General features: G+C 49.5%; 1 protein-coding gene across 3 annotated transcripts in view; it reads right to left on the reverse strand.

Moving 5' to 3' along the window:
- Nucleotides 1-25,391, reverse strand: part of ANKS6 (ankyrin repeat and sterile alpha motif domain containing 6) — a 61,993-nt gene that overhangs the window by 35,280 nt on the left and 1,322 nt on the right. For all 3 annotated transcript variants that reach the window (XM_067039758.1, XM_059070979.2, XM_059070978.2), the window contains exons 2-11: nt 18,278-18,774; nt 13,587-13,631; nt 12,681-12,885; nt 11,567-11,673; nt 9,367-9,515; nt 7,851-8,049; nt 7,024-7,073; nt 3,907-4,110; nt 2,445-2,598; nt 177-346 (exon numbers count right to left, since the gene is read on the reverse strand). In XM_067039758.1, coding sequence (XP_066895859.1) covers nt 177-346; nt 2,445-2,598; nt 3,907-4,110; nt 7,024-7,073; nt 7,851-8,049; nt 9,367-9,515; nt 11,567-11,673; nt 12,681-12,885; nt 13,587-13,631; nt 18,278-18,774 — 1,780 coding nt within the window. The remainder of the gene's footprint in view (nt 1-176; nt 347-2,444; nt 2,599-3,906; nt 4,111-7,023; nt 7,074-7,850; nt 8,050-9,366; nt 9,516-11,566; nt 11,674-12,680; nt 12,886-13,586; nt 13,632-18,277; nt 18,775-25,391) is intronic.

Here is a 25,391-nt window from a genome sequence, read left to right on the forward strand (position 1 = left end):
ACCAAGGGCACAGGGTATGATCTCGGCAACCACCCTTCTCAGAAAGCCCAGGTGTGGCCAGATGGGAGGTTTAGTCCTATCCCACAACGGGGGCACCGCCTGTGCTCCCCAGGCGTGGACCATGGTAGAACAGGACCCGTGAGCGTCAGAGGAGCAGACGGAAACAGAACAAGCACCTTGCCACCAGGAACACTGCCGCCTGCAGAGGAGACCAGGAGCTCAGATGGGCTGGAGCCAGGTGCTGGCCCAACAGGACTTGACTGATGGCTGGGCTTCTGCTCAGATAATCCAGCTGCTTTTTTCCTCTGGGCAGCGATCTGGGACAGAACACTGTCTATGCTGCCACCTGAGGAAACAGGAATAGGAATGACTGCCTGGGTCCAGAGCACTGCAGTGTGGGCGGTGGACATCAGGTGCCGACCTGGCTGAGCCAGAGCCCCGTTTCCCAGACCCCTGCCCCTGGCTCTGGGTCAGGGCTAACCACGGGGGGACTGTGCATGACAACTGGCAGGTGGACGGCCGTCAAGGCTCCAGTTTGTTCTCGCTTTCCCCCGAGCCACGGCCGGTTCAGTCAGCCACCAGCGGGCACAGACAGCACGCATTGCCCTGGGTTCACCCAGCAGCCCCGCTGCAGCACCTGCCAGCAGCTCCACATGCTGCCACGCCAGGGCTCCTCTGCCATCATCCAGCCCCCGCTTCTGGATCTCTACACCCCCAGCTACTCCCACAGTTGTGTCAGTAAGTTTCTCACTCCATAATACTCAGGGGGTCAGCTTCCCTGACTGAATCCCGACTGCCAAGTTCCCTCTCTGTTTCCCCAAACCTACCAGCAACCTTGAATTATTACGAAGGAAAAGGTGAAAGTGATGATACCCAGAGTGCGGGAGGGCACTAGAGGGAGAACACTGATAATTAACATTTATAGAGCACTTACTAGGTGGCAGGCACTGCTGTAAAGCCATTCTGGAGGGCAAAGTGTAAAGCTTCAAAAATAGGCAAACCCACTGACCCCGCCACCCTGATTCAACGGCACTTACATTAAGCAAATCACTAAGCAAGCAGGCAAGTGCAGAGCTATGGAGCCATTACTTAGAGTGGGATCTACGAGAGCAAAAATCTAGAACAGCCTTGGTCTTCAACAAGAGGGAACTGGTGAATTAAAACTGACACCTCATATGAGTGGAAGGCTGTTTGGTTATTTAAAAGATGCTGTAGCTACATGTGTATTGGCATAAAGAGGTGTTTACAACACGGTAATGGGTACAAAGAGGAAGAAAGTTACAGAGCAGACTATACTGGGAAGTCAGCCTGCTGCGTGCAGGTCCTGGCTCTGCTACTTCGCAGCTGTGTGACCCTGGGTGAGTTATTTAACTTCCCCGAGTCCCAGTTCCCTACTCTGTAAAGTGGAAAGGACACCTCACAGGTTGTTGGAGGACTGAAGGAGATAACCTAGTTAAAGGGCACTGTGCCTGGCACAGAGTAAGTGCTTAATAAATTATGATTATGCTTTCATAAATATGCATTAAAGTACTTTCCGAAGATATACACCAAAATGTTAACAATGATCCCTAGTGGGTGAGATTATACTTCTTCTTTTTTTTTTTTTCCTTTATCTGGTTTTCAAGCTTTTCCATAAGAAGCATGCATTCCTTATGTAATGACATAAAGCAGGGTGCCTTCCTGCAAAGCTGGCTTTGGTTAATCCTGGATGCCCTTGGGGAGGACTAGAAAATACCCTGTAACCAGCCTCATTACCTACTCCCATATTCTGGTGTTTTGTTTTGTTTTTTATAGTATTTACTATCATCAGATTTTTTAAAAATTACCTGTTTATACCAGAATACAACTTCCTACAGAACTGACTTTGAATTTTTTATTGCTAAATGCTCTATCGCCTAGACGTTGCCTCACATCTAATAAGTAGTCAACAATATTTGCTGGAAGAATATGGTAAACAAATGTAATGATGTGAAAAAATTTAAAATTAAAGAAAAAGAAAGTATGCCAATAAGCCCAAAATAACTGTGGGGCAATTTGCTTTGAGTCTTAATTGTCTCTGGGGAAATCTGCTGTGTGTCTCTGGGCAAATCTGACACCCACTCTTAGCTTCAGTTTCCTCATCCGTTCATTGAAGGGTCAGGATGAGAAGATATCTAAGGTTTCATCTTCAAGGATTTTAAATACCGCAAAAACACCATGTATTTCTCTTAGTCTCTTGTAAAATTTTCCAGGAAAATAAAGCATTATAGACTATTTCTTCCCCTCCCCTGCCCTAAGAAAATGCATAGAAGAAACTATGAATTGTGAATTCACTGAAAAATCCTTTAGGCACATCAATGAGAAAGACAGGTTGTATGCAGTAGTCTCTAGGACTGTCCCCAGTTCACACCCTCAACCCCAAGGGATCTTCCCACCTCCCCGGAGTGGCCTGCCTAGGTACCCACCTGAGCGGTTGTGCAGCTCCCCACCGTGCCTGCTCATGCCTCCTACCCCACTGGAGCCACCAGAAGAATGAGGTGAGTGGTTGAAGTTTCCAGAATTGGCGGGAGAGGCTGGGCTTCTGGAGAGAGATGGAAATTTAACTGGCCTGACGGGAGTCTGCAAGAACAAGGTGGATATCACAGTTAGGGTTTGCTGTTCATTCCTCCTGATGCATAGATCACAGTGGTGAGGGACCTGGAGTTCAGCTGGCCCGTGCCAGCCGGTGCTTACATCCACTGGCATGTCCTTGCCCACCGGTGCTCATCCTGCTAGGAGTCCCCCAAGGGACGGCAGTTCACATCTATCTAGCTGACAACTTGACCGACCATTAACTCAGGCTGAGCACCTGTCACGTTGTTTCCCACAGGTCACCCACCTGCTCCCATGTGGTGGACTAATGTAAACCCACTCTGTCCATTTCTGAGTACCTCCAGCCACCAGGCCCTTGGTTTCCAACTAGTGATTTGGTATTACAACAGTCCAGGGAGGCAGCAGCAAGCATTGGGGGTCAGACAGAGACGGGGGCCCTGAGGTTCTCCAATCACTTGACACAAAGCAGCAGGGTCAGGTCCTAAATCCCTGTCCTCGGTTTGCCCATTTACTGTACCTACATTGTTTACAGTCTATACATATGGAGATCAGCTCCCACAACGAGAGGGACTACCTCAGTATATCACAGAGACACACTGAGGGCCACAAAGTCAGAAACTACTGTGGTCAAAAGGAGACAAGTCACACTTTCTGGTTGCAAGAGAATACTATTAGCACACATAGTTGCCTCCCAGTGTTGAGCTTGGTCCTGGACCTGTGCAATGTAGTATGGAACTTGATTAGAGGCCAAGAACTTGATTTCTGGTCCCAGCATCCCCGCCCCAACTTGGCTGGGTGACCTTCAGCAACTGACTTCCCTTCTCTGGGCTCTTTCCTCATCTACTAAAGGGAAGGGTGAATTAGATCAGGTCTTCAACCTGTGTTCCAGGGAGGGGGACTACCATTTTCACTCCATTCACTCTAACATTTTAATCTGCTTACATTATTAAGTTCTTTGGTAGGGTTTCATTAGACAAAAGAATATCACTCATTTAAAAGAGAATAAAAAGCTTCAGGGGCTTCCCTGGTGGCGCAGTGGTTGCGAGTCCGCCTGCCGGTGCGGGGGACACGGGATCGTGTCCCGGTCCAGGAAGATCCCACATGCCGCGGAGCGGCTGGGCCCGTGGGCCATGGCCGCTGAGCCTGTGCGTCCGGAGCCTGTGCTCCCCAACGGGAGAGGCCACAACAGTGAGAGGCCCGCGTACCGCAAAAAAAAAAAAAAAAAAAAAAAATCTTCAGCCCCCCGGATTAGTGGGTCCCAGGTCCCTTCTGCCTGCAACACATCACAATGTCAGTGAGTGGTGACGTGTAAAGCATGTCAGCTGGACAACTTACGGTGTCTGTGCTCCCGCCGCCCATAGGCTGCCCCCTGCTGGCTCTCTGGGGCCGCACAGTCTTCATGGGGTCTGCCTTCCTGTTGTGACATGTCCGGGACCGATCCGAGCTCCACAGCTCAAAGCTGGAAGGGGGTAAGAAAGGGGGGATGACTGCCTTCAGCTTGTCGCTTGGGAGTCTGGTGAAGGGGGCTCCATTCCGAAGCTGAAAAAGACAGGCTGTGGGTTAGGCAAGCTCCAAGAGGGCTCCCGGCTCTGCGAGGAAGACTCCAGGTTTCCCCTGCTTCTCAGAGAACGGCAGCACTACCTACCCCTCCACCCAAGCCAGAAACCCACATGATGTCCTCAGCTCTCTTCCCAGCAACCAAGCGATTCCCACATCTGCTCTGCTCCAACTCCTAGGTTCTCTTGCGTCTGTCCACAGCAGAAACACACAACAGGGGCGGGGAGTATGGAGAGTCGTGGGGTACCCAAGAGGTGATACGTGTGCTGTGATGGGGCAGCACAGGGGAGGGGCCACCTCTTCCTGCAGATAGAGAGGGCATCTTGTGGGTGGGGGGGCACTTGAGCTGAGCCCAAAGGACAACAGAGAGGTTGGGGGAAAGGGCACTGCAGACCGAGGGAAGAGAATGTAGAAAGGCCTGGAGGCAAGAGGAGCAAGACCAGCGTGCAGAATTGCAAGGACACTGCTGTGATCAGAGCTGGGGGTTTCAGGAGGAGGGGATGAGGGTACTGGAAGGCCCAGGCTGGCTCTCTGTGAACCCAGCCAACCCTCCCATCCCCCATCCCACCACCTCCTTCCTATTCCAGCCACACCTCCCACTGCTGACATTTTTAACTGCAATTTAAGTTTTGAAAATGTGATTTGGGGTCAGTATAAAATCCACACAAATGATGACTGGTGGATTGTCAAGGAAAAGCTTTCACACAGTCCAAGCTAACTTTAATTAAGAAAAGACAGTGAACTTGGTGCCAGATGGTGCTTTGCAGGGAAGGGCATACCACAGCTAAACCTGTCTCGGGAGCCAGGCAGGTGGGCATGTCCGCAAGGATGGCTGCAAACGCCCACTCAGCAGAGCACCGTGGCCATCCTCCATCTGCCACAGGGCAGGCAGGCACACTGGTGCCCTCTAGAGGGCATGAGGAGGTGGGACAGGAGAGCAACACGATGGGAGGCTGGGCAGCCTGGGTTCCCACCCTGGCTCTGTCCTGCTTTTCTGAGAGTCCGTGAATAAGGGCTGTCCCCTCTGGTCCTCGACAACCTCATCTGCCTAAGGGTATTCATCAGAGCTGTTAAAGCAATGAAAAACTAGGAACCCCAAAGCCCAGCAGGTCAGTCTTAGATAAAGAGATGAGGGCACAGTCCCATGATGGAATGTTCATCCTGCAGCCATTGGATGTGATGGGACCAAAGAGTGTTTCTGACACAGAAAAGACGGTCATGACAAATTGCTAATACACCAGGTTCAGCACAATATGGGGAAGATAACAGTGCCTGACCTGGCATGGTTGTTGGGGATATTAAGTGAGTGAATATATGTAAAGTGCTGCAAATACTTAATAAGCATTTGGCTGGTACATACTTAGTGTTGTGTTAAGTATTTGTTTATTATATATAAAACATGATATCATATTCACAGATGTGAAAAAATGATTAGGAAAAACACTCAAAAGATATATGCCACAAAATGTCAATCATGATTATATCTGGATGTGTGATCAAGGGCAATTTTATTTTTCTTTATACTTTACTGCATCTTCCAAAATTTCAATAACAGCATTTCTGTCTTCATACTGAAAATAATTATTGCTATTTAATAACATTATCAAATGTCGGGCGGTACGAGTCCCACAGTCAGTGTGCAGACACCAATTTACACCTATTACACAGCAGGGCAGAGCAGGCAGATCCTGGTCAGGGCTCCGCAGGTCCCGGGGCAGCTTAGTCTTTTGGGGGTTCCTCTGCTCCCTTCTTCTCTCCAATACTGCCCTCTCCTGGCCAGCCTCCAGATTAGGGCCTCAGAGCTAAAGGGACTTGAACCCAACTCCAACCAGGAGACTCTCACTTCAGAGAAGAGAAATGAAGCCCAGAGAAGTGAGGTAACATGTCCAAGGTCACACAGTAGATAAATGAGAGCTCATTTTGGGCCAGCCACTATGTTAAGAACTTCCTGGGGATGATCTCATTTAAAAACCACAAACATGAGATAGCATCCCCTAAGTTAGAGAAGGCTAGCTATCACCTAATGTCCATCCTCAATATCTTCCTCAGCAGATACACCTGATATTTAGATGGGCACATGACCACTCAGAGCAAAGACTTCATTTCCCAGCCTCCTGTGCAGTGTGAATGGGCCATGTGACTAAATTCTGGCCCATTTAATGTAAGCAAAAGTGATGTGTGAGTTTCCAGGAAACTTCTTTAAAGACACCTGGCAGGTGCCTACGGTCACCTCTTCTCCCCGCATCTTTCCTGTCAGCTGGAATGAGGTAGTAATGGACAGAGCTCTGGCAGCCATCTTGGACCAAAAGGTGACCTTGGTAGTAGTAGCCATGGCTGGGAGACCAACAGGTAAAAGGAACCTAGGTCCCAAACTCCACGGAACAATGAACTAGTCTTGAACTTCACTTACTTGACAGAAATGTGATGCTGTCATATAGTTATGCCAGTTATTGGGGATTTTCTGTTACTCATAGCTGAACCTAATCCTGATACATCTCTAATTTATAGATGACGAAACTGAGGCCTCTCTCAGGCTGGAAACATACCCTCCTCTTTGACTCCTCTCTCCTTGGCTTTCCATAACCAAAATGGTGAGTTCAATGTCACCCATCAATTCCTATCCCTACAAGGCCCCTGTTCTCAGTACTGCCTCCCTGAGAACATGATCGGGGATTACCTCTGGCTGCTAAGCACCAGCATAGCCTTACCTGCAATTTAGGGCTGGCATCTGTCCTGATTTCTCGGTGACAAAATATACCCACTGTTACACCTTTTGATATCGACCCCATCTGTAACTACCACAGAGAACGACAAACTTCTACATCCCTCCTTAGAAATCAATCCCCTAACGATTGGTAGAGACCTGAAATGCTTTTAGAAAAGCCCCACACTCACCATGGTTGTCAATAACACATCTTCCTTTTCTCCTCTTGTGCTCCCAGGACCTGAGAAACAAATAGAAGTTTCCTGAAATGACCCCCCCGCAAAGAGTTCATGGCATGAGGACAAGTGACCAGGTCAGCCTTCATCCTGGAAAACCAACTCTCCTGAGTGATTAAATATTTAATAATAATTGGTATTCTATATCTGAATAGAAGGAAAGCACTTAAAAGGTATCTTAGAGCGTGTTTTCAGCTTTTCCATAAACCACTGTCATGCTGGGTCAGACAGCGGTACCTCCAGCTCAATAGTCTGTCTCAATCAGTGGTGCCAAAGGATCTAGTCTGGGTGTGGGAAGTCTGACTGTTAGAAGGGATCTGATCTAATTGATGTCCCAATCAGTGTGGGAATCTCTTTCAGTGCCCTGGCAAAGTCATCCAATCTGTTGAATACCTCCAGTGGTGGGGAGCTCACTACCCCCAGCCCAACCCTGGTAATTCACTCTATTTCAAAACACTGTCAGTGCAAGAACAATCACATTCGGCAGGTGGGAAAATCACTGACCGAAGGCAAGAGAGAGGCAGTGACTGGCCAGTGGTCTCTCAACAGGGCATGAGAGACAGGAGCCTGGGACTCGTGCCACCAGCTTCCCCATTCTACCACACTGGCAGCAATTATGTCCCTTCTTTGCCAGACTAGCCACTCTGCCCCAGTGTCACATTCCAACAGCATCTCACCTCTGGCATCAGCCCAGGAGGTGGGACAAAGGGAAGAGGATGAGGGCAAAAAGGTTCAGGGTTTGACCATTCTGGAAATCTACCACACATGCAACTTCTTCTTACCATTGTCTTTGGTCGTGGGGGTCACGTCGGGGAGCCCAGAGCGGCTCGTCTTGTCTAGGGGGGGCGCCCTCATTGTGGAGTCCAGTGCTGGCTCTGGCTCATCACAGAAGGGCAATGGCTGGTTGCTGGACAGCCCACGGGGCAGTGTCTGCATCAGTTTGAGCTTCCGGAACCGATTGGACATTCGGTTCCACCAGGACTGCCAAGGAAGTGCAGAGCAGAGGTCATGCCTCAAGAACACCTAGCCCAGGGACAGTGACCACACTCCACACGTGCTTCCCCTCCCCTCTCCTGGGCCCACTGCGGGCGTTACCAATCAACCATAGCACCCTTTCCCAAAAGCCATGGTTCTCTCTAAATCCTTCCTGACCCAGCCCTTAGGGGGCCTTTCCAATAGGCTGGAGTTGGCAGTGAACCCTATTTGCTTACCCTCTTCTAATCAATCTCCTTATTGCACAGATAGAGAAACACAGACCCAGGGATGTCAACTTGCTCAATGTCTGACAGTCAAACAGGGACAGACAGATGGACACAGAGGCAATACCAAACACCTTAACGTCTATTACTGCATAACCTCCTTCCCCCTATTCCAGTAACAATGTGAGAGGTGTCAGGGTGTCCACACCAAGGCCTGGACCATCTGCTCCTGGAGCTGATGCCTTCCCACCTAAAGAGAGGACAGGTGCCACCCCTAGGGTGTCTACATAACCCCATGATAGCTCAGAGGTTACCGGCACGGCGCCAAAGGGAGGCTGTGAGGGCCTGGCCCACAGAGATGGCAGTGAGGCAGGAATGAAGAGATCTATGCAAACAACACTGTGAGGAAGAATCCAGGGGCCTGAGTGAGCGATGAACATCAGAAGAATGCTAAGTCTGCAGATCTGAGAAGGTGCTAGAACCCCAGCCAGGACAAGGGAAAAAAATAATTTTGATTTCCAACAAGCAGAGCAGGGCTGGGAGGATAAGAAATTCAAAGAGAAACATTCAGCTTGCAGTTTAGAAATAGGCAACTGGAGCTTGGTTTTGACGTTTCCAGAAGAAGCTGACGGGGGTCTGTGGACCGCAGGGAGATCCTAGAATGGTGCAATCAGCAAATACTTTCCACACTAAAGCACAGGCAACAGACAGATGGCCTGGAAGAAGAGGTGTTCAAGGTTGGCCAGCTCAGTACTACATCATGCAAAAAAAAAATGTTTAAATTCCCTACATTTACAAATTGTGTCTCTGCATCAAAATCTGGGTTTCTAGTTTCTCCTGAAAAAGATGGGAACATGTGGCAACATGGACCCACATGCTTGCAAAGCAGCCACTAAGGCCACTAAGTGGTTACGATCACCCCAGTTTTCCCTCGTCCCCACCGTTCCCTATTGCTCACCTCCAGCTTACTTCCTGCCCCTACTGGGCCCCTCATCCCAGCCTACATCAGCCCTGGGTAACAAGGAAGCAGCAAGCATCTCCCCCCTTCACCCATTCTGGCCTGGCTCTCTGACTCCATTTAAGACAAGAAAAGGCAAACCTTAAGTCCGCCTTTGTCATCAGGCAGCACTGGGACACTCCAGGGCTGTCGGACCTTCGAGTGGGGCGGGGGTGGTGAGTGGCTGGGCCGGCCTTTGTCTTTATTCACCTGCATGCAGACAGATGCCAGCAGTCGAACAAGTTCCGTGTCTATGGACACAAAAGGCAGCATTTTACCTGCAAATATGTCTGTCGGGCCATGGGGTAGGGGCCCAAGATGACCCCCATCAGCCTGAGAATTCAGCCCCACAGCTCCAGAGCCTGTGTTACTCCAGGATCAAGGCGTCCCTGCCTCTCCACTGGCTCTTCAAAAGGTGGCAAACAGGTGAGCAGGGCTTAGCCCACTTAACCAGAAATAAAAGCCAGAAGTCCTGTCCTACCAGGAAGGCAGAGGGGTGGTGGGTTTAAAAAAGTACAGGCTCGGGACTTCCATGGTGATGCGGTGGTTAAGAATCCGCCTGCCAATGCAGGGCACACGGGTTCGAGCCCTGGTCCGGGAAGACCCTATATGTCGCGCAGCAACTAAGCCCGTGCACCACAACTACTGAAGCCCACGTGCCTAGAGCCTGTGCTGCGCAACAAGAGAAGCCACCGCAATGAGAAGCCCGTGCAACGCAACAAAGACCACTTGCTGCAACTAGAGAAAGCCCATGCACAGCAACAAAGACCCAACGCAGCCAAAAATAAATAAATTTATTAAAAACAAATAATAAGTAAAATAAAACAGCTGTTGTTTTTTTTTAAAAAAAGTACAGGCTCTACAGCTAGATGACCAAGGTTTGAATTCTGCCTCTGTTCCTCCCTGGCCACGTAACTGCAGGTAGATTAAGAGGTGACATTAGTACCACCACATAAAGGTATCTGGAGGATTTGAGGTAATTCCTAACATACAGTAAGTGCTTAAGAAAGGTTAAGTAGTATTAGTTATTATTAACTCAACTAGGCTATTGAAAAAACAACAAACAGGACTGAGAAGAAAATACTACCAACTATTAATATGCTTCGCTCTTGATGACTGTTTCCTTTTTTTCTCTCCAAGTGTTCAATAATAAACATGTGTTTCTTTGAAAATTTCAGGCAAAAACTTCATTTGAAAACCCACTAGGAAAAAAAAAATCCATTGGGGTAGATTGTTTTATTGGGAAAGGGAGTGGGGGAGAAGCGGGGGGGCGGGAAGAGACACAGGGAAAGAAACGAGTCTGTCAGAGGAAAGCGTGTGTGGGAGGAGCCCGGGGTCCCCGGGAGACTGATTCTGAATGATGTGAACCCTCGGCACGTGAGGAGCGAGATCATTGCACTTGCGTGGAGGGCCCTACCTCTCTCGCAGGGCTCAAGTCTTCCCAGACTCCAGGCTCCTCCCCTCTACAAGCAGACGAGAAGCTCTGCTGCCCTCGCTGCTCTTCAAGGACACCACAGGACCAGCACGTATCTGTGGTGCATGGGGCCCACAGGAGGGGAGGGTGGCGAGGGAGGTGATGCTGGCAGTGAGGAAGGGCGCTCGGCCTGCCCCCTCCACAGCTAAGGGAGGCCGCAGGAGTCCCTCCACCAGACACCGAGGAGGCAAAGTCCTCCCCTCCACCGCCAGCTGCTTGGAATCCGGCTCAGGGCTCAGAGCCTGCGGGCCAGGAGGGCCTCCCAGCTTCTCCCGCTCTGGGCTGAAACTCGGGGGTCACGAGAGAGACAATAGGTAAGACAGACCCTGCCCCCTGAGCTGGCTAATTGGAAGCCCCAGGTCCCAGAGGAAGGCCTGTCAAAGGGGAGGGCCTGAGGTGCCAGCTGGGGGCTTAGTAATGGTGACACCTCCAGCACAGGACCCTTGACCTTGAGCCTCCACCTATACAATTAAGCCACGGGGGTCACTGCTTTGTCTGATTCTGCTCGTGAGAGGGGCCTGTTTCCTCTTGAGTAAATCAGTTTCTGGCTGGGAGCACAAATAACAATCTAGGATTTGTGCAGACTGCCAAGGCCTTCCCTCCTGAGACTCCCAGAAGGCTGGAGCCCACAGAGGCCTTAGGGACTACCTGGTCCCAGCTCCACCCTCCTTGGGAGGAGTGAAGACTTGCCTGAGGCTGTGTGGGGAGCTCTGGGAGTTTGAGAGTGGCTTCCCCCTTGAATAAGCAAGTGCTTAATCACAGGTGATTATCTCCATTCCCAGCCAGAGAAACCGGCAGGCTTAAAACTCTTTTCCAGAAACAACCCACCAGGATCACTCAGCAGCATCACTAGGTCAAAGGCCGTGTACCCGTTTTTTGCACGGAGAGTGACATCAGCTCCTTGGTTTAGCAGATATTTGACAATCTCCTTGTTCCTGTGGAAGAAAGAAAAAGCCAGAGTGAGACCCACTGAAAGGGAAAGCATGGCCTTGCTTCTGGGCAACATGAGTGGTGGCTTTAACTACAGCAGCATCTCTGCACCTGTAAAAGGGCTTGGAAAGCTGTGTCTCCCAGCCCTTGTTCCCTACACTGTGGACAGCCATGACAGAAATCAAAGCCTGAGTGCTCCTTCCACAAACAAAACAAACACCAAGGGCTCTGCCCCAAAACTACTGGTCCCCAGGACCACATGCAGGCCCTGCCCCTCTAGCCCCAAATCAGGACTCCTGCAGCTGAAACGTGAGGCCTCCTGCAGGCCAGGGTGTTTGATGTGGAAGTCTGAGGCCTATCAAATGAGGAAAGAAACCACTTCAAAAGGATGCAGGAGACTGCTCTGATCACCTGAAGCAGGACAAGGGTGGAGCCCCTAACTTGGAATCAGATCACTGAGCAGGTATAAGGCTGTATGCAGATCCCTGCCTCTTGGTCAAGCCCACCCCAAGGAGGCGGCATCCAGAGGGATGACTGGATGAGAAGGGATTCAGAAGCACCAGTCGACGCCAACGCCAATGCAAAACGAGGGCTAGGACAAGCCTCACCATCAGACGAGAAGCCAGTGGGACAAATGGCCGATGTTCATTCCCAACAGGGGCAACAGGGGGGCTGCTATATACATCAGTGTGAAACTCCAAAAGAACTAATCTGTTTGCTCAACTGAAACCAACCCACAGCAACTTATCTTTCAGTATAAAACCTTCCTTCTGCATGGTTTCTCATGGCCACAGGTGAAATTGTGTGCCAAGGCAACAGGAAATCTGGACACAAAGGGTAGGACTGCAGGATAGACCGAGCCTGCGTGGCTTTTAGTCTTTTTTGAATGCTTCAACATCTTCATAATTGGGGGGCTTATCTGTAGCATCTCGGTACCAGAAGCCCATCAGGAACGCTATTTCAGTTCGGGACATCTTAGCTTCCCCACGGAGGGAGTGGAGCTGGCACTGACCCGTGGTAGGTGGCCTGCATGAGGGCCGTCCAGCCATGCACGCTGTCCTGCTTGTCCACGTCAGCATGCCTCTCAACCAGTAGCTGCACCAGAGGCAGCTGCCCCATGACTGCTGCCAGCATCAGTGGGGTCGCCCCATCCCCATTAACCAGGTTCACGTGGTTGGGGTCTTCATCGGCAATCTCTTTGACCAGCTGGAAGTTCCCTGCAAACAGAAGCAGAAGCAGAAGTCCCGGTGATCCGTGGGCCTGGCACCGCACGATTATTTACCCAGTGGTTTCATGTAACAGAACAGATGTGCTAAGCCAGCCTCTGCACTGGGCTACTGGGCATCGCAGGGGCTACAAAGATGAATCAGAGGTAGCCTGCACTCTCAAATCCCGTCTAGGAGGGACGGAGGCAAGCACACAAACAGCTTTACCAAAAGAGAGAAATGTTACTGATATCTTAAAAGAATGGTGATGAAGGGCAACGTGCATGGGGAAGGAGAGCTCAGGTCTCCCTGAGAGGTGAGGAGAAGGGCGAGCTTCCTGGAGGTGGGGTGTCTATTTCAGGAGAGGCAATATTAGGCTCAACAGCCCTTCAGTACAAAGAGAGTGGAGTGGGTAGGTGGGCAGCCAGGCATTTCAGAGGTAAGTAAAAACCAGGACATAGCCACAGGGTTTAGCCGGAGAGGTAGAGGGGGCCTGAGAGAGCAGTCTGGAATCTGTGTGTAAAACAGCATGACTACCAGACTCCAGGGTCTGAACCTCCCTGGGTGAAACTAGAGTCAGGAAACAACCAAATGCCTGTTTCTTTCTCAAATACTCTGGGTGGCCTTGAAAAGGACTATGTAAATATTAATTAGGTTGGAAAAAAATAGCACTGTATTCTTAAATATCCAAAAAGATTTTCTAAAGCGCTTACCCATTTTCAATGCATGGAAAATATCAGGTCGCCTTTTCTCCTCATCTGGGTAAACAAAGATTTTACAAGTTAACCACGGAAAGGTTTGAAACAACAGAAAAGTCACAAGGGTGTAACAACCCAGCCTAGCTTTAAAAATGATCTGCTTCTCAAAAGCAGTCTAATCAGAGACCTGAGATGACTCCAGCAGACCTTCTGGAAGGGTTATTGTCAGAGTGTCTGAAAATGCTTCCGACACAGACCGTGGGAAGTCATCTGGCCAAGAAAACATGTATGAGCAGACCATTTCCCGATCCCACGACTCATAAAGCAGTCATTTTTACGCATTCAAAACTTTGGGATGGCCTTTCTCAGATAGAACGGAAAAGTACAGTCTTGGAAAAATCTGGATTCCTATGAAGATTTTAAAAAGAGACAATGATTCTTTTATTATAAAAACTAAATGTACAACCATGAGGTAATTCCAGAGCAGAGGACCCCTGAGACACTGAGCAGCTAATCCCAGAGGAGGTCATGGTCGTGGCCACCAGAAGAGCCAATGCTAATATTTGCTTTCCTTCCCAAATAAGCAGCCATCTGAATGATTCTGGAAGTCACCCCTACCCCAGACTTGCAGATGCAGCTCCCAGCAGGCGACTGCCCAACTGATGTCTTCGTGCTGGGCCTTGCTGCGCCCACCCAGGGCTAGCCCCTCCCTCATCTGCTCTCTGTCATCTTCCTCGAAGCTTGAGCTAGCGGGTACCCTGCTCCTTCCTGTCAGAAAGCATCCCTCCTCATGACCAGGCTCTTTGCTGGTGTGCAAATGTAGGACTTCCTTTGACTAACTCCGGGGGGGATGGAGCAGCTGCAGGAGGAAACCTGTGACTCTGGGCCAAATCCCTGGTCCAGATCAGCCCCCTCCGGCAGCTGGGAGGAAGGTGCAGCGTGGCACAAGGAGCACGGAATCTGGAGTCAGAGTACCCGAATCTGAATGCATGTTTCCAGAGAGATCTGTCTCCTCATCATTATTTTGCGGACAACACACTAACATGGGGACCATGTGGTTGTTGCAGGGGTGGATAATATAGATGGGAAAATGCTTCAGAAATTCTTAGGCTCTATTCTAAAAAGAAGAGCAATTTTTGTTATCTTTCCCAGTGACCAGCACCCACCCCAGAAAACGTATTAGTTAACTTCAGGGCTCTTATAAGGAAGTATACACAGGGCCATGGAACCAAGTGTCTAATTTTGCTTTTGAAATACTATTAAGAAATGATTCTGTATTTTGGTTTCAAAAAATATGTCTCGTTCCTTTAAGTGTTTCAGAGTCTAATTTGCTGTGGACCAGGGCCTTCTCATGCCAAGACCCTCTGACAGAAAAGAGTGTGTCACCTGGCCCTAGTGTTGGTGGCTAAGCAACCTTCTGGTGCCAATGGATCACTGACAGTCTAGTCTTACCCCAGGAAGCTGGGGCACCTGTGCCTGATGCCCAATGACCCTGGGCTGGTCCTTTCCTCACTCCAGGCTCCAGTTTTTGCATCAGTATCAGAGCAACTCCAGGGACCCTTCCAGAGCCCAAAGAACAACCACAGTTGGGGTGGGGAAGGTGTCACAAGGACAGTTACAGCCTCAAAGATATCCTGTCCTGCAGCTAATACAAGGGAGAGAGCTGGGGATCTCCAAGGCCCCGGTGGGGGGTGGATTTCCTGGCATCTCACAAAAAAAGCTGGGGCCTAATGTTATTCATTTAATAATCTGTCATTATGAGTAACACAGCCTTTGCCTTTGCTGCTGTCCTACATGAAGGCTCTTCCCTGAGAGGCCGCATGGAGCACTTCCTTAGCTCCTGCAAGTAGGCTGAACTCTCACCTCAAGGGGGCCACCCAACAGCCCTATTTCATACGGTGGCCTATATCACCCCAACTCCACTGCTCCCACACCCTCCACCTCGCCCGTTTGTTTTCTTCCCCACGATGGTACTTCCACCTACCGTACTACGTAACTTATTTTATTTAATATGCTTATTTCCTGTTTCTTGGCTGTCTTGCCTACAGAGGCCAACAACCTCAAGGGCAGGGATTAGGTCTGATTTGTTTGCTGGTGCCTAGAACAGTGCCTGGTACATAGTAGGCACTCAAATACTTGCAGAGTAGCAGAATGAATGAATGGTCAATAAACATCCATTTTGGTAGCTTCCACTCACTGCTCTTTATGTGCCAGGCACTGGAGTATGTATTTTACAGGCATTATCTTACCACAGCTCATAGGACCTCACAAGGTAAGTGCATTTATTATGGCTGTTTTATGAAAGAGGACACTGGAGTCCTGGAGGGACAATGAACACAAGGCCGCCCAGCCACAAAGTGGGAGAGCTGAGCCTCAAACCCAGGTCTACACGATGGGGAAGTCAGCTCGTAACCATGACCCGGTCCCATCAAATAGAATGGCTACAGTAACGGGTGAGGCAGCTGCCAGCATCTCTCACGTGCTCCCTCTGGGCTGGGATGGCCTCACTTCATCCTCACAGCAGTCCTGTGAGGCAGGGGGTACTCCCGTCCCCCACTTATGGATGACGAAACAGAAGCTTAGAGAACGCAGGCAGCTGGTCCAAAGTCCCTTGGCCAGCACAGGCAAGGCTGGGTGGATCCTGGTAGAGGGTGACCTTGGGCACGCCCACCACCGTGTCTGCCCCACCGCACCTTGAGGAGATGAGGGCATCGCCTTCCCAGGGTGCCAGGGCAGTCCCTAAGGAGGCACGTGGGGAGCTAAGACCCCAGAACGCCAGCTGGGGGAAATCTGAGGAAGGAGGAGAATAAGCAGTACAAGAGGCACAGCTCAGTGGCTACAGGCAGGGTGCAAGTTCCAGACTGTCGACTTCTAGGGTGGAGGCCCTGAGGGGGCTGTCTGATCTCCCTCACCTGCAACATGGCTGAAGCCAACCTCCCCGGGGTGGGGGGGTGAGGCAAGAGTCTGCCTATTGGCAGAGCAGGGACGAGAGAAGACAGCTCCCTTCCCGATCTTGGCTACAGAGACAAACAGAACCAAAGCCTTTAAAGGAGGGCAGCAGCCTTGCATCAAGGAAAATACCCTGTGTGAGGCTGGAGCCCTACCTTCCAACTGCAACTCTTCCCCAGGACCTAACAGTGAACTGCTATTACATTCCAGCCCAAGGGCTCACACCCCAGAGGCCAGCTTATTTTCTGCTCATGACCACCTGGTAGTTGTCATTAACCCCATTTTACACAAGAGGCAAAGGAAGGCTCAGAGAGTTACAAGCATGCCCAGCTCCCAGAGGCCCTACAAGTGCTGCTACTGGGCGGAGTCACATCCCCATGCTCTGCCCATGGATTCCCTCACCTTCTGAGTGTCACTCAGCTTCTAACCGGTATGTGACCTTTGACCAGCCTCTATTCTCTCTGGACCTCACTTGCCCAATCTGCACAAAGTAAAGAGGTCTCCTGGCTCCAGATTGGTTTTCCTAAACTACTACTTTTTCCTTTCTGTTTTGCGTTCTCTTCATTTTCACCATCTCTCTGTTGTTACAGGGTTTTTCCACATGTTTATTTCAGTTTTTTGACCCGATAGTGTATTTCTAATAAGCATTTCCCAAATGTGCAGCATCTTTTGATTGATGGAACTTTTTTTAATTGGCCATTTGAATTTTTTTTTAATTGAAGTGTAGTTGATTTACAAAGTGATTGACAGTACTACTGCATATTCTTTGGATGGTTCAAACCTTTCAACACTTTCAAGTCTTTTTAGCCTATCTGTCTGATGACCTTTTCTTCCAATTTTTACCTTTCAGTCCTACGTGCTCTCATGCCGCAGCCCAGCCTTACAGCCCAGGCTGTCTCAGGCCTGCCACTGAAATCAGAGCATCACAGACAGAGGGTATTGAGGCTGTGTGACTCTGCATTACATGATTCTACTGCACATGATGAACTAGAGGCTTTGAAACATATGTCCTGTAGCAGATTTGCTAAGGATTGTTTAGACATCTCTTTAAGTGCCAGAAAGATGGCAAGTTTAGACATCTCTTTAAGTGCCAGAAAGATGGCAAAAAGAAAAAAGAAACAGTATACACTAATAGGTGTTGAAAAAACACAACAGAAAAGTAGGCTAAATTTTATGTGAATTAGTCTCTGGGGACTGGTCATTGGCAGCTGAGGTTAGACACACTGTTCTAGAGCAGGGGTTGCCAAAACCACCCCTGTGCCTGTTTTTAGAATGATGGTTTTCCTAGTCACAGCCCCACCCACTCCTTGACATATCACGTAGGCTGCTTTCATTCTAGCAGAACTGATTGGTTACGACAGAGACTGTGTGGCCCACAAAGCCTAAAATACTATATTTATTATCTGGTCCTTTACATTAGTTTGCTGACCCATTCTAGAAGGATCCCAGAACCTCCTGCACCAGAATCATCTGGTTAGGAAGGAGGGGCCTTGCTGTGCAGGTTTCCAGGCTCTTCTGAGAGCTACCAAATCACTCTCTGGAGGGAGGGTGGGCCAGGAACCTGCACGTGGCAGGCACCCCTGCCTGATTCTCCCCCATGGCACATCTTAAGTCCCACTACCCCGCAGGCTGGACTGTGATTTCCACATGCCCTTCTGTTTGGCCACCCCTCGGCGTTTGCCATTTAAACACAATCTGGGGTCCTCTGTGAGGCCACAGCGGGACGAGCGGGTAGTTTAGCGGTGGCGCAGCCTGACCTGTCTTGGGTCTGACAGTGGTCAGCGGGTCCAGGTAGTCTGCAAGGTCCCTGTACTTGCGGTCAAGTGCGACCTCGAAGGCGGTCTTCTCCAGCACGCTGAGGTGGTCCGGGTTGGCCCCCTTCTCCACCAGCTGCTGGGCCGTGCCAAGCCTCCCGAGGAGTGCCGACAGCATCAGCGGGCTCCAGCCCACAGTGCGGGCCGCGTGGTTGGGGTCTGCACCCCACTCCATCAGCAGACGTACCACAGCCTCATGTCCATGCTGGATGGCGGCCATCAGGGCCGTGACGTCCAGGAGTTCATCCCTGCTGTCCCCCGCCTGCTCGCCTGAGGGTTTGTGATGGTCCACGAAGGCACCGGCTTCCAGGAGCAGCTTCACCACGCCCAGGTGGCCACCCCGAGAGGCCACGGTGAGCACACTGGCCCCCAGCCGGTTCTGGGCATTGACATCAGCCCCATGATCCAAAAGGAGGTGTGCCACGCTCACATGTCCAAATCTGCCAGGAAGATGGACAATTAGTGACACTAAACATGGGGCAGTGATGAGGAGACAGCTCATGTAATCATTTAATTATTGAATCGTTAACTATTAAAGTTGTAATAGCTGCTTATAATCAAAGGTCTTCTTCTGCTGCCAAGCACTGCGCTGGCCCTGCATACACACCATCACAAAGGCAAGGCACTGCCCTGTCTCATTTCCAATCCAGCTCTGCCACCCACTAGCTGCGTTACCTGGAGAAAGAATTTTAGCTTCTTCGTGCCTTCATTTCCTCATCTCTAAAATGGGGATATGATTATATCTACTTCAAGGGCTGTGGAGGATTAAATGAATTAATATATATAAATATAAAATATACATAAAGCACCTAGAACAGTGCTTGGCCACAGGAAGCACCACATAAATGTTAGCTATTATAATCGTAATCATTTAAACATTTTACATCACACAACAGGCCAAGGTCACCCAGCTGGTTAGAGGTGGCCACAGGGTCAGAACCCAGGTCTGTCTGAATCCTGCTGCCCTCCCGCTTTCCCCTACACCACGCTGCTTCCCACATCGCAGAGAGTTCGTGTGATTCTGCTTCAGAGCTGGGTAAGCTCCCTCTCTGTGTTCTCATTCCCTACAGGCAGGACCCATGTCTGACTCATATCTACCCTTCCCAGCCCCAAACACACATGCACAGAAGGTCCTTCGAGATGAGACAGCGGACCCCATGCCAAGAAGTGTGGCGTAGCTGTGGTCAGCAGAGGCGGGCGGGGGGCACCTCTCGCCAGAGGCCTGCTGCCACCTTCTGGCTGGAATGTCCCCTGCTGGCGGCTGAGAATCCAATCTGGACCAGACCCTCTCCAGGGAAGCTTGAGCGACTGCCTGGCTGGGACGCTGGGGAGACAGACACGCACCCACCAACTCTAATACCAGGAAGAGGAAAACAGATGCCTTTTCCCATCAAAATCTCTTCCATTGTCTGCCGCCAGAGGGCAGAAGAGTTCTGTTTTGCAACGTTTGGGGTTGGCGCAATCTTTCTGGGCTCAGAGCTGGAAGGAGCCTTGGACTGAAAGGAAAGAACAACAAGAAGAGAGGGGCCAGCGGTGCCAGGTTTTACAAGACCGTAATGCTGGCATGAGGTCTCCATCTGCGAGGTAGCTTCTCCAATGAATCTCTTGTGGCGTTTCCCTCCTTTACGGAAGCGGTTTTGTGCTTCATCTAAACCCAGGGCCTCCCTCCTCCCTGTGGAGGCAGAGCCAAGGTTGAACTCTGTTTTGAACTTACAAATACCTTCTGAGACGTGAACCTGAACAGCACCGGGTCACTCAGCCTGCGGAGCTCGGAGGGAGAGCTTGGTGAACTGGCTTCCCCAGCTGCAGGGGGACTGGGCCTGTCTGGCCTCTTCTCCAAGAGTGGACAGAATCTGGCAAAAACGTGGAGAGCTGCAACCCCAGCCTGTCTCCCTGCCCATCCTCCATAATGATATTCCCCAAACCTAAACCTCATGGCCACTCCCCCACTTCCCACTGCCTGAAAAGGCCTGCCAACTTTGTCAACCTTACTTCCTCCCCCTCCCACACTGCACTGCCATGCTCACCTGCACTCAGCAGTTATACTCCTCCCATGCCTCTGCCACCCTCCCTTACTGACCAGAGTACCCTCCTGTCCTTGTCTACGGGTCTAAGCACACCCGTTATCCTGCTGCAGGATTCAGCTCAGATCTCACCTCCTCTGGGCAGCTTCCAGATCATCTCCCCACATCAGTTCAGGTGTCCCTCACTTGAACACCCACAATCCCCTGTCCTCACCCCTACTGATGTACCTGGGCCCTCCCTCCTTCTATAATTGTGTCTTCCTGTTAGACTGTGCACTCTCCAAGGACAAGACCCACAGCAGAGCTCAGTAAATTTTGTGAAATGAATGAGTGAGTGAATGAACAGTTGGCATAACCACACAGAGGCTGGTCCCCAGACAGGCAACAGAAATGGCTGAAGAACTGGTGTATCCTCCATTGGAGTAGATAACTTTAAAAGATTACACTATTTAGGGACTTCCCTGGTGGTCCAGTGGTAAAGAATCCGCCTTCTAAGGCAGTGGACGCAACTTCGATTCCTGGTCAGGGAACTAAGGTCCCACATGCCGCGGGGCAACTAAGCTCGCACCCCACAACTACTGAGCTCTCGCGCCTCAACGAGAGAATGCCGTAAACTACAGAGCCCATGCGCTCTGGACCCCGCACGCCACAACTAGTGAGAAAAAACTCGCACGCCACAACTAGACAGAAGCCCACAAGCCGCAAACAAAGACCCCGCACGCCACGACTAAGACCCAATGCAGCCAAAAATATTAAAAAATAAAAAAAAGATTTCTCTACTTAGTCATCAAGCATGAGATAAAATCTAGCATAATCCCTGACAGCAGATAAGAGATAAAAATCCTGTTTTTGTCTATTGGATCTTAGTAAGCCCTGAGATAAACTGACAATGCCTATTTCACAGATGAGGAAACTGAAGATTACAATGGAGAGCAATAATCCAGAATCTCTCAATTTGGAAGTGATGGAGTCAAAACTTGAACCTAGACCCTAAAATCCCAAACCCCACTTTTTCTGGTATAACAAACTCACAAAGGAGGAAAAGCGCTGAATTTCAGCAGAAATGCTGACACTTGGAATGCTTTCTGAACTCATGAGTAGCCCAAGAGGTCATTCAATTAGGCTGAAAATATAAAAGGATTCAATGAAGGCTGAGATAATTTTGTGGATGCTAAGCTTCTAATAGGTAACTACTGAAGATAGGGACACTCAGGGCTTTCTGAGCAGCTGCTACGATTACCAATTAATTTCAGCAATTAACACCTGTATTGAAAGACCTGGCACACACTCCCACTCAAAGCCCTGGGCTGAGAGGGCAGCTCTGCCATGCTAGCAGGCGGAGAAGGGCAGGAGAAGGAAAGTAAGGAAGCCAAGGGTGAAATTAGAGCCCAGGTAAACACCAAATAAGCTGTCCCTTTAGCGTTTAGCAAATTTGGCAAGTGGCTTCCTTGTGGCCAACACCAAGAGGAAAACGGTGAGTTACAGGATTCATGGCTGAGAGCAGACTCTGGGAGCATAGGCTCTGGAGCACCTGCCTAGGTGTGAATCTGACTCTGTCTCTTACTAGCTGAGTGGCCTTGGGCAAGTAACCTAACTTCTCTGAGCCTCAATTCTTTATCTGTAAAATGGGGAAGGCAACAGTACCTACTTCCTCAGATTCTGTGTGGCCTAAATGAGTTAATTCATTTGAAGTACTTAGCACAGTGCTTGACACAAACTAAGTGCTCAACAAAGGTTATCATTTTAAGAATAGGAAAAAAAAGGGCTTCCCTGGTGGCGCAGTGGTTGAGAGTCTGCCTGCCGATGCGGGGGACACGGGTTTGTGCCCCGGTCTGGGAAGATCCCACATACCGCGGAGCGGCTGGGCCAGTGAGCCATGGCCGCTGAGCCTGCGCGTCCGGAGCCTGTGCTCCGCAACGGGAAAGGCCACAACAGTGAGAGGCCTGCGTACTGCAAAAAAAAAAAAAAAAAAAGAATAGGAAAAAAAACATGAATGAAACCATCTCTGATGCTAAAACACTCACAAGAGACCAAAGTGCAGTCCAGGCACAGGGCCTCTAATGGTCCTGATGCAATGACGAGCTTTGGAACACAGAGAGCTGGGGAGATAAATAGATGCTCACTTCATTGAAAGTGGTGGCTGCCGGGAGTGCCATCTCTGAGGCCTATCTACTTTCAAGGAGAAAGAGCATAAGACTGGAACGTGTTGACACACAGCCATGCGCTTGGCCGTCCTGACCCAAGGGTCAGACAAACTGTGTATCCTTTAGGAAGTCTCCCTACATATTATTCCTCAACACTGAGCTCTCGATGCAGGTTAGGCAAGCGAATGCTTGAGCACAACCCAGCACAGACAGTCCAGATGGTCAGTATCACAAACTGAAGTACAATAAATTTTAAAGTACCCAGGCCCTGTCTAGGCTCAGCTAAAGGTTGAGTCAATTCTCATCATCTCATAGGACTATCCCATTCTACCATAGTAAACTAGAGAGTATGTCATAGCTAACGCTTCCAAAATAGCACCTGTAAGATAAATGGAGGAAAAAAGAGGAACGTAATTAGTCCAGAGCCTTTCGATTTGCAAGTGACAAAGTCAGGACACTTGGACCACAAATTCCAGCTCTTTTTACAACACCAACTTGTAGAGAAGAAGAAAAACCCTCTAAAAAGGTTAAATTATTAGTTAGCAGAGTTCAGCTTAACTTGAGTCTCCTGTCCCATCAAGGTTAACAAATTTCATTAGATGAAATTAATCAGATGACTTTGACCATCCTGCAGAACTTGGTTAACAGCAAAAAACTGGTGATCAGGGTCTTTGAGACACCCTGCAGCAAACCAGGTGCTGCAGACATAAATCTCACTCAGCAAGGCCCCCGGGGCTCACTAAGGGCTCCTCCGTTCCAGGTGGGAGTTCAGAGATTAGGTGCGCAGCAGTGGCTCCCAATCCTACCATGTGGGAGAATCGTTGTTGGGGAGCCTCTTGTCACACAGAGTCCCTGTCCCTCCCCTGGGTCTTCTGAATCACAATCCCTGAAAGGGAACTCAGGAATCTGATTTGGAAAAGCGTCCCAATGATTCTGATGTACGGCCAGGTTTGGGTGTCACTGACAAAGGTGACCAGCTATAACGTGGGAGTGGTGGGCACTACTGCAGAGGCCTGCCCAGGGCTGAGAGACCAGAGAACAGGGGGGATATCATGGCAGGCTTCCCAGAAGAAGCTAAGCTGGGAGGAAGCGGGGGGCTTCACTCACTGAGGGGAGAAGGGGAGGAAGAGGTTTCCAATACATGGTTATATGGTGAGGGCTCTGCGGCTTGTCTCCCCAAATCTGCTGACTAGCTGAATGCTCATGAGCAGATTTTGTAATGTCAAATTCTCATTCATAAAGTGGAGATGAAATTCTTGGCACACAGTAAATGCTCAATAAACGTTAACTTTAAAAAACAAAAACAAAGAACGTGCAGGGAGACACAAGAGAAGGCCTGGATGATATAATCTTGGCCTGAATTTAGGAAGCCAGGGGGAAAGGAGAAGAGAAGGATTTGGGAAGAGGTCTGAATGTGAGAGCCTCAAATGCCATGCTAAGGGCTCTGACTAGGGGAGCTATCACAGGAGAGGCACAACCAAACATTCATTTCAGAAAGATCTGGAAGCTCTGCAGAGGATGGATTACAGAAGGCACACCTGGAAGAAGAGAGAGCAGTGGGAGGCCACTTATAAATGTGTGGCCTGGACTAACGCAGAGGGGAAGGAGAGATGCTAAGGCCCAGACGGGTACTTGGTTGAGGACCTACTGGAGTTTTAAAGCCTGGAAGAGTGGATGGGGCCACTAAGAGAGAAAGGGAACCTCAGAAGTAAGGTCCATAGCCCAAAAGGTTTTATGGGCACCCCAGACTGCTCCAGGCAAGAGATCAAGTGTCTTAAGACAGAGTCACAACACACTGATAGGTGCACAAAACACTGCATTACCCGTGTGAATGGGCAGCCCAAGTGTTACAACTGGGATGCATTACCTAGGTGTGTTTACAGACTGAAATAAATACCCAAGGGCTAAGGAATGGTTAAGCAAACCACAGTAGTGCACATGGGTGGAATATCACACAGCAGTTGAAAACGATATATTTAACGATGAAAATAATGCAGAATAAAAATTTTCCAGAAATACAAATTAAACTAGAACAACCATGTAACACTTGGAAATGAACTCAGAAATAAAATATAATCGGGTCACAATGAGAAGATTATGGGTAAGAATGTTGTGATTTCAACGCCTTTTAGAAAAACAAATGGCTCATACATATGGAAAGATGTTTCATTTCACTCAATTTAACAAATGCAAGTCACAGCCACACTGAGATATTTTTCACTCATCAGACACAAAAATCCAAAAGTTTGATAATATACTCTGTTGGAGCGGGTGCAGGAAAAAAAAGGCACTCACATACACTGCTGCCAGGAGGGTAAACTGGTTAATACTACTGTGGTCAACAGAATAATGGGCTCCCTAAAGATCTCCACATCCTAATCCCCAGAACCTGTAAATATGTTAGGTTTCATGGCAAAGGGGAAATTAAGGTTGCAGATAGAATTAAGGCTGCTAATCAGCTGACCTTGAGATAGGGGAGATTATCCAGGTGGGCTCAGTGGAATCACAAGGGTCCTTTAAATGTGGAAGAGGGAGGCAAAGGAGGCAGAAGATGTGATGACGAAGCAGGGGTTGGAGTGATGTGATTGCTGCTGGCTTTGTAGTAAGTTGTTACAGCAGCCACAGGAAACTAATAAACCTGTATGGAGAGCAATTTGGCAATATCCATCAAAATTACAAATGACTTGTTCCCTCCTTGGGGAATTTCTCCAAGAAACTGGGTGAGACCTAAGTAGTTGGCTGACAGGAGTGAGAGACTTCACTGTATACCAGACTTTCTTTATACCAGAGTTTCAAGTCCGGTTCATCCTACTTCCTGAGTACATCTCAAACTCATTGCTTTGCTCTCGCACCGCCATCTCTGCTCTGGTCCAGGACACCATCACCTCT

This window comes from Kogia breviceps, chromosome 8, assembly GCF_026419965.1.
Source record: "Kogia breviceps isolate mKogBre1 chromosome 8, mKogBre1 haplotype 1, whole genome shotgun sequence".
Classification (NCBI taxonomy): domain Eukaryota; kingdom Metazoa; phylum Chordata; class Mammalia; order Artiodactyla; family Physeteridae; genus Kogia; species Kogia breviceps.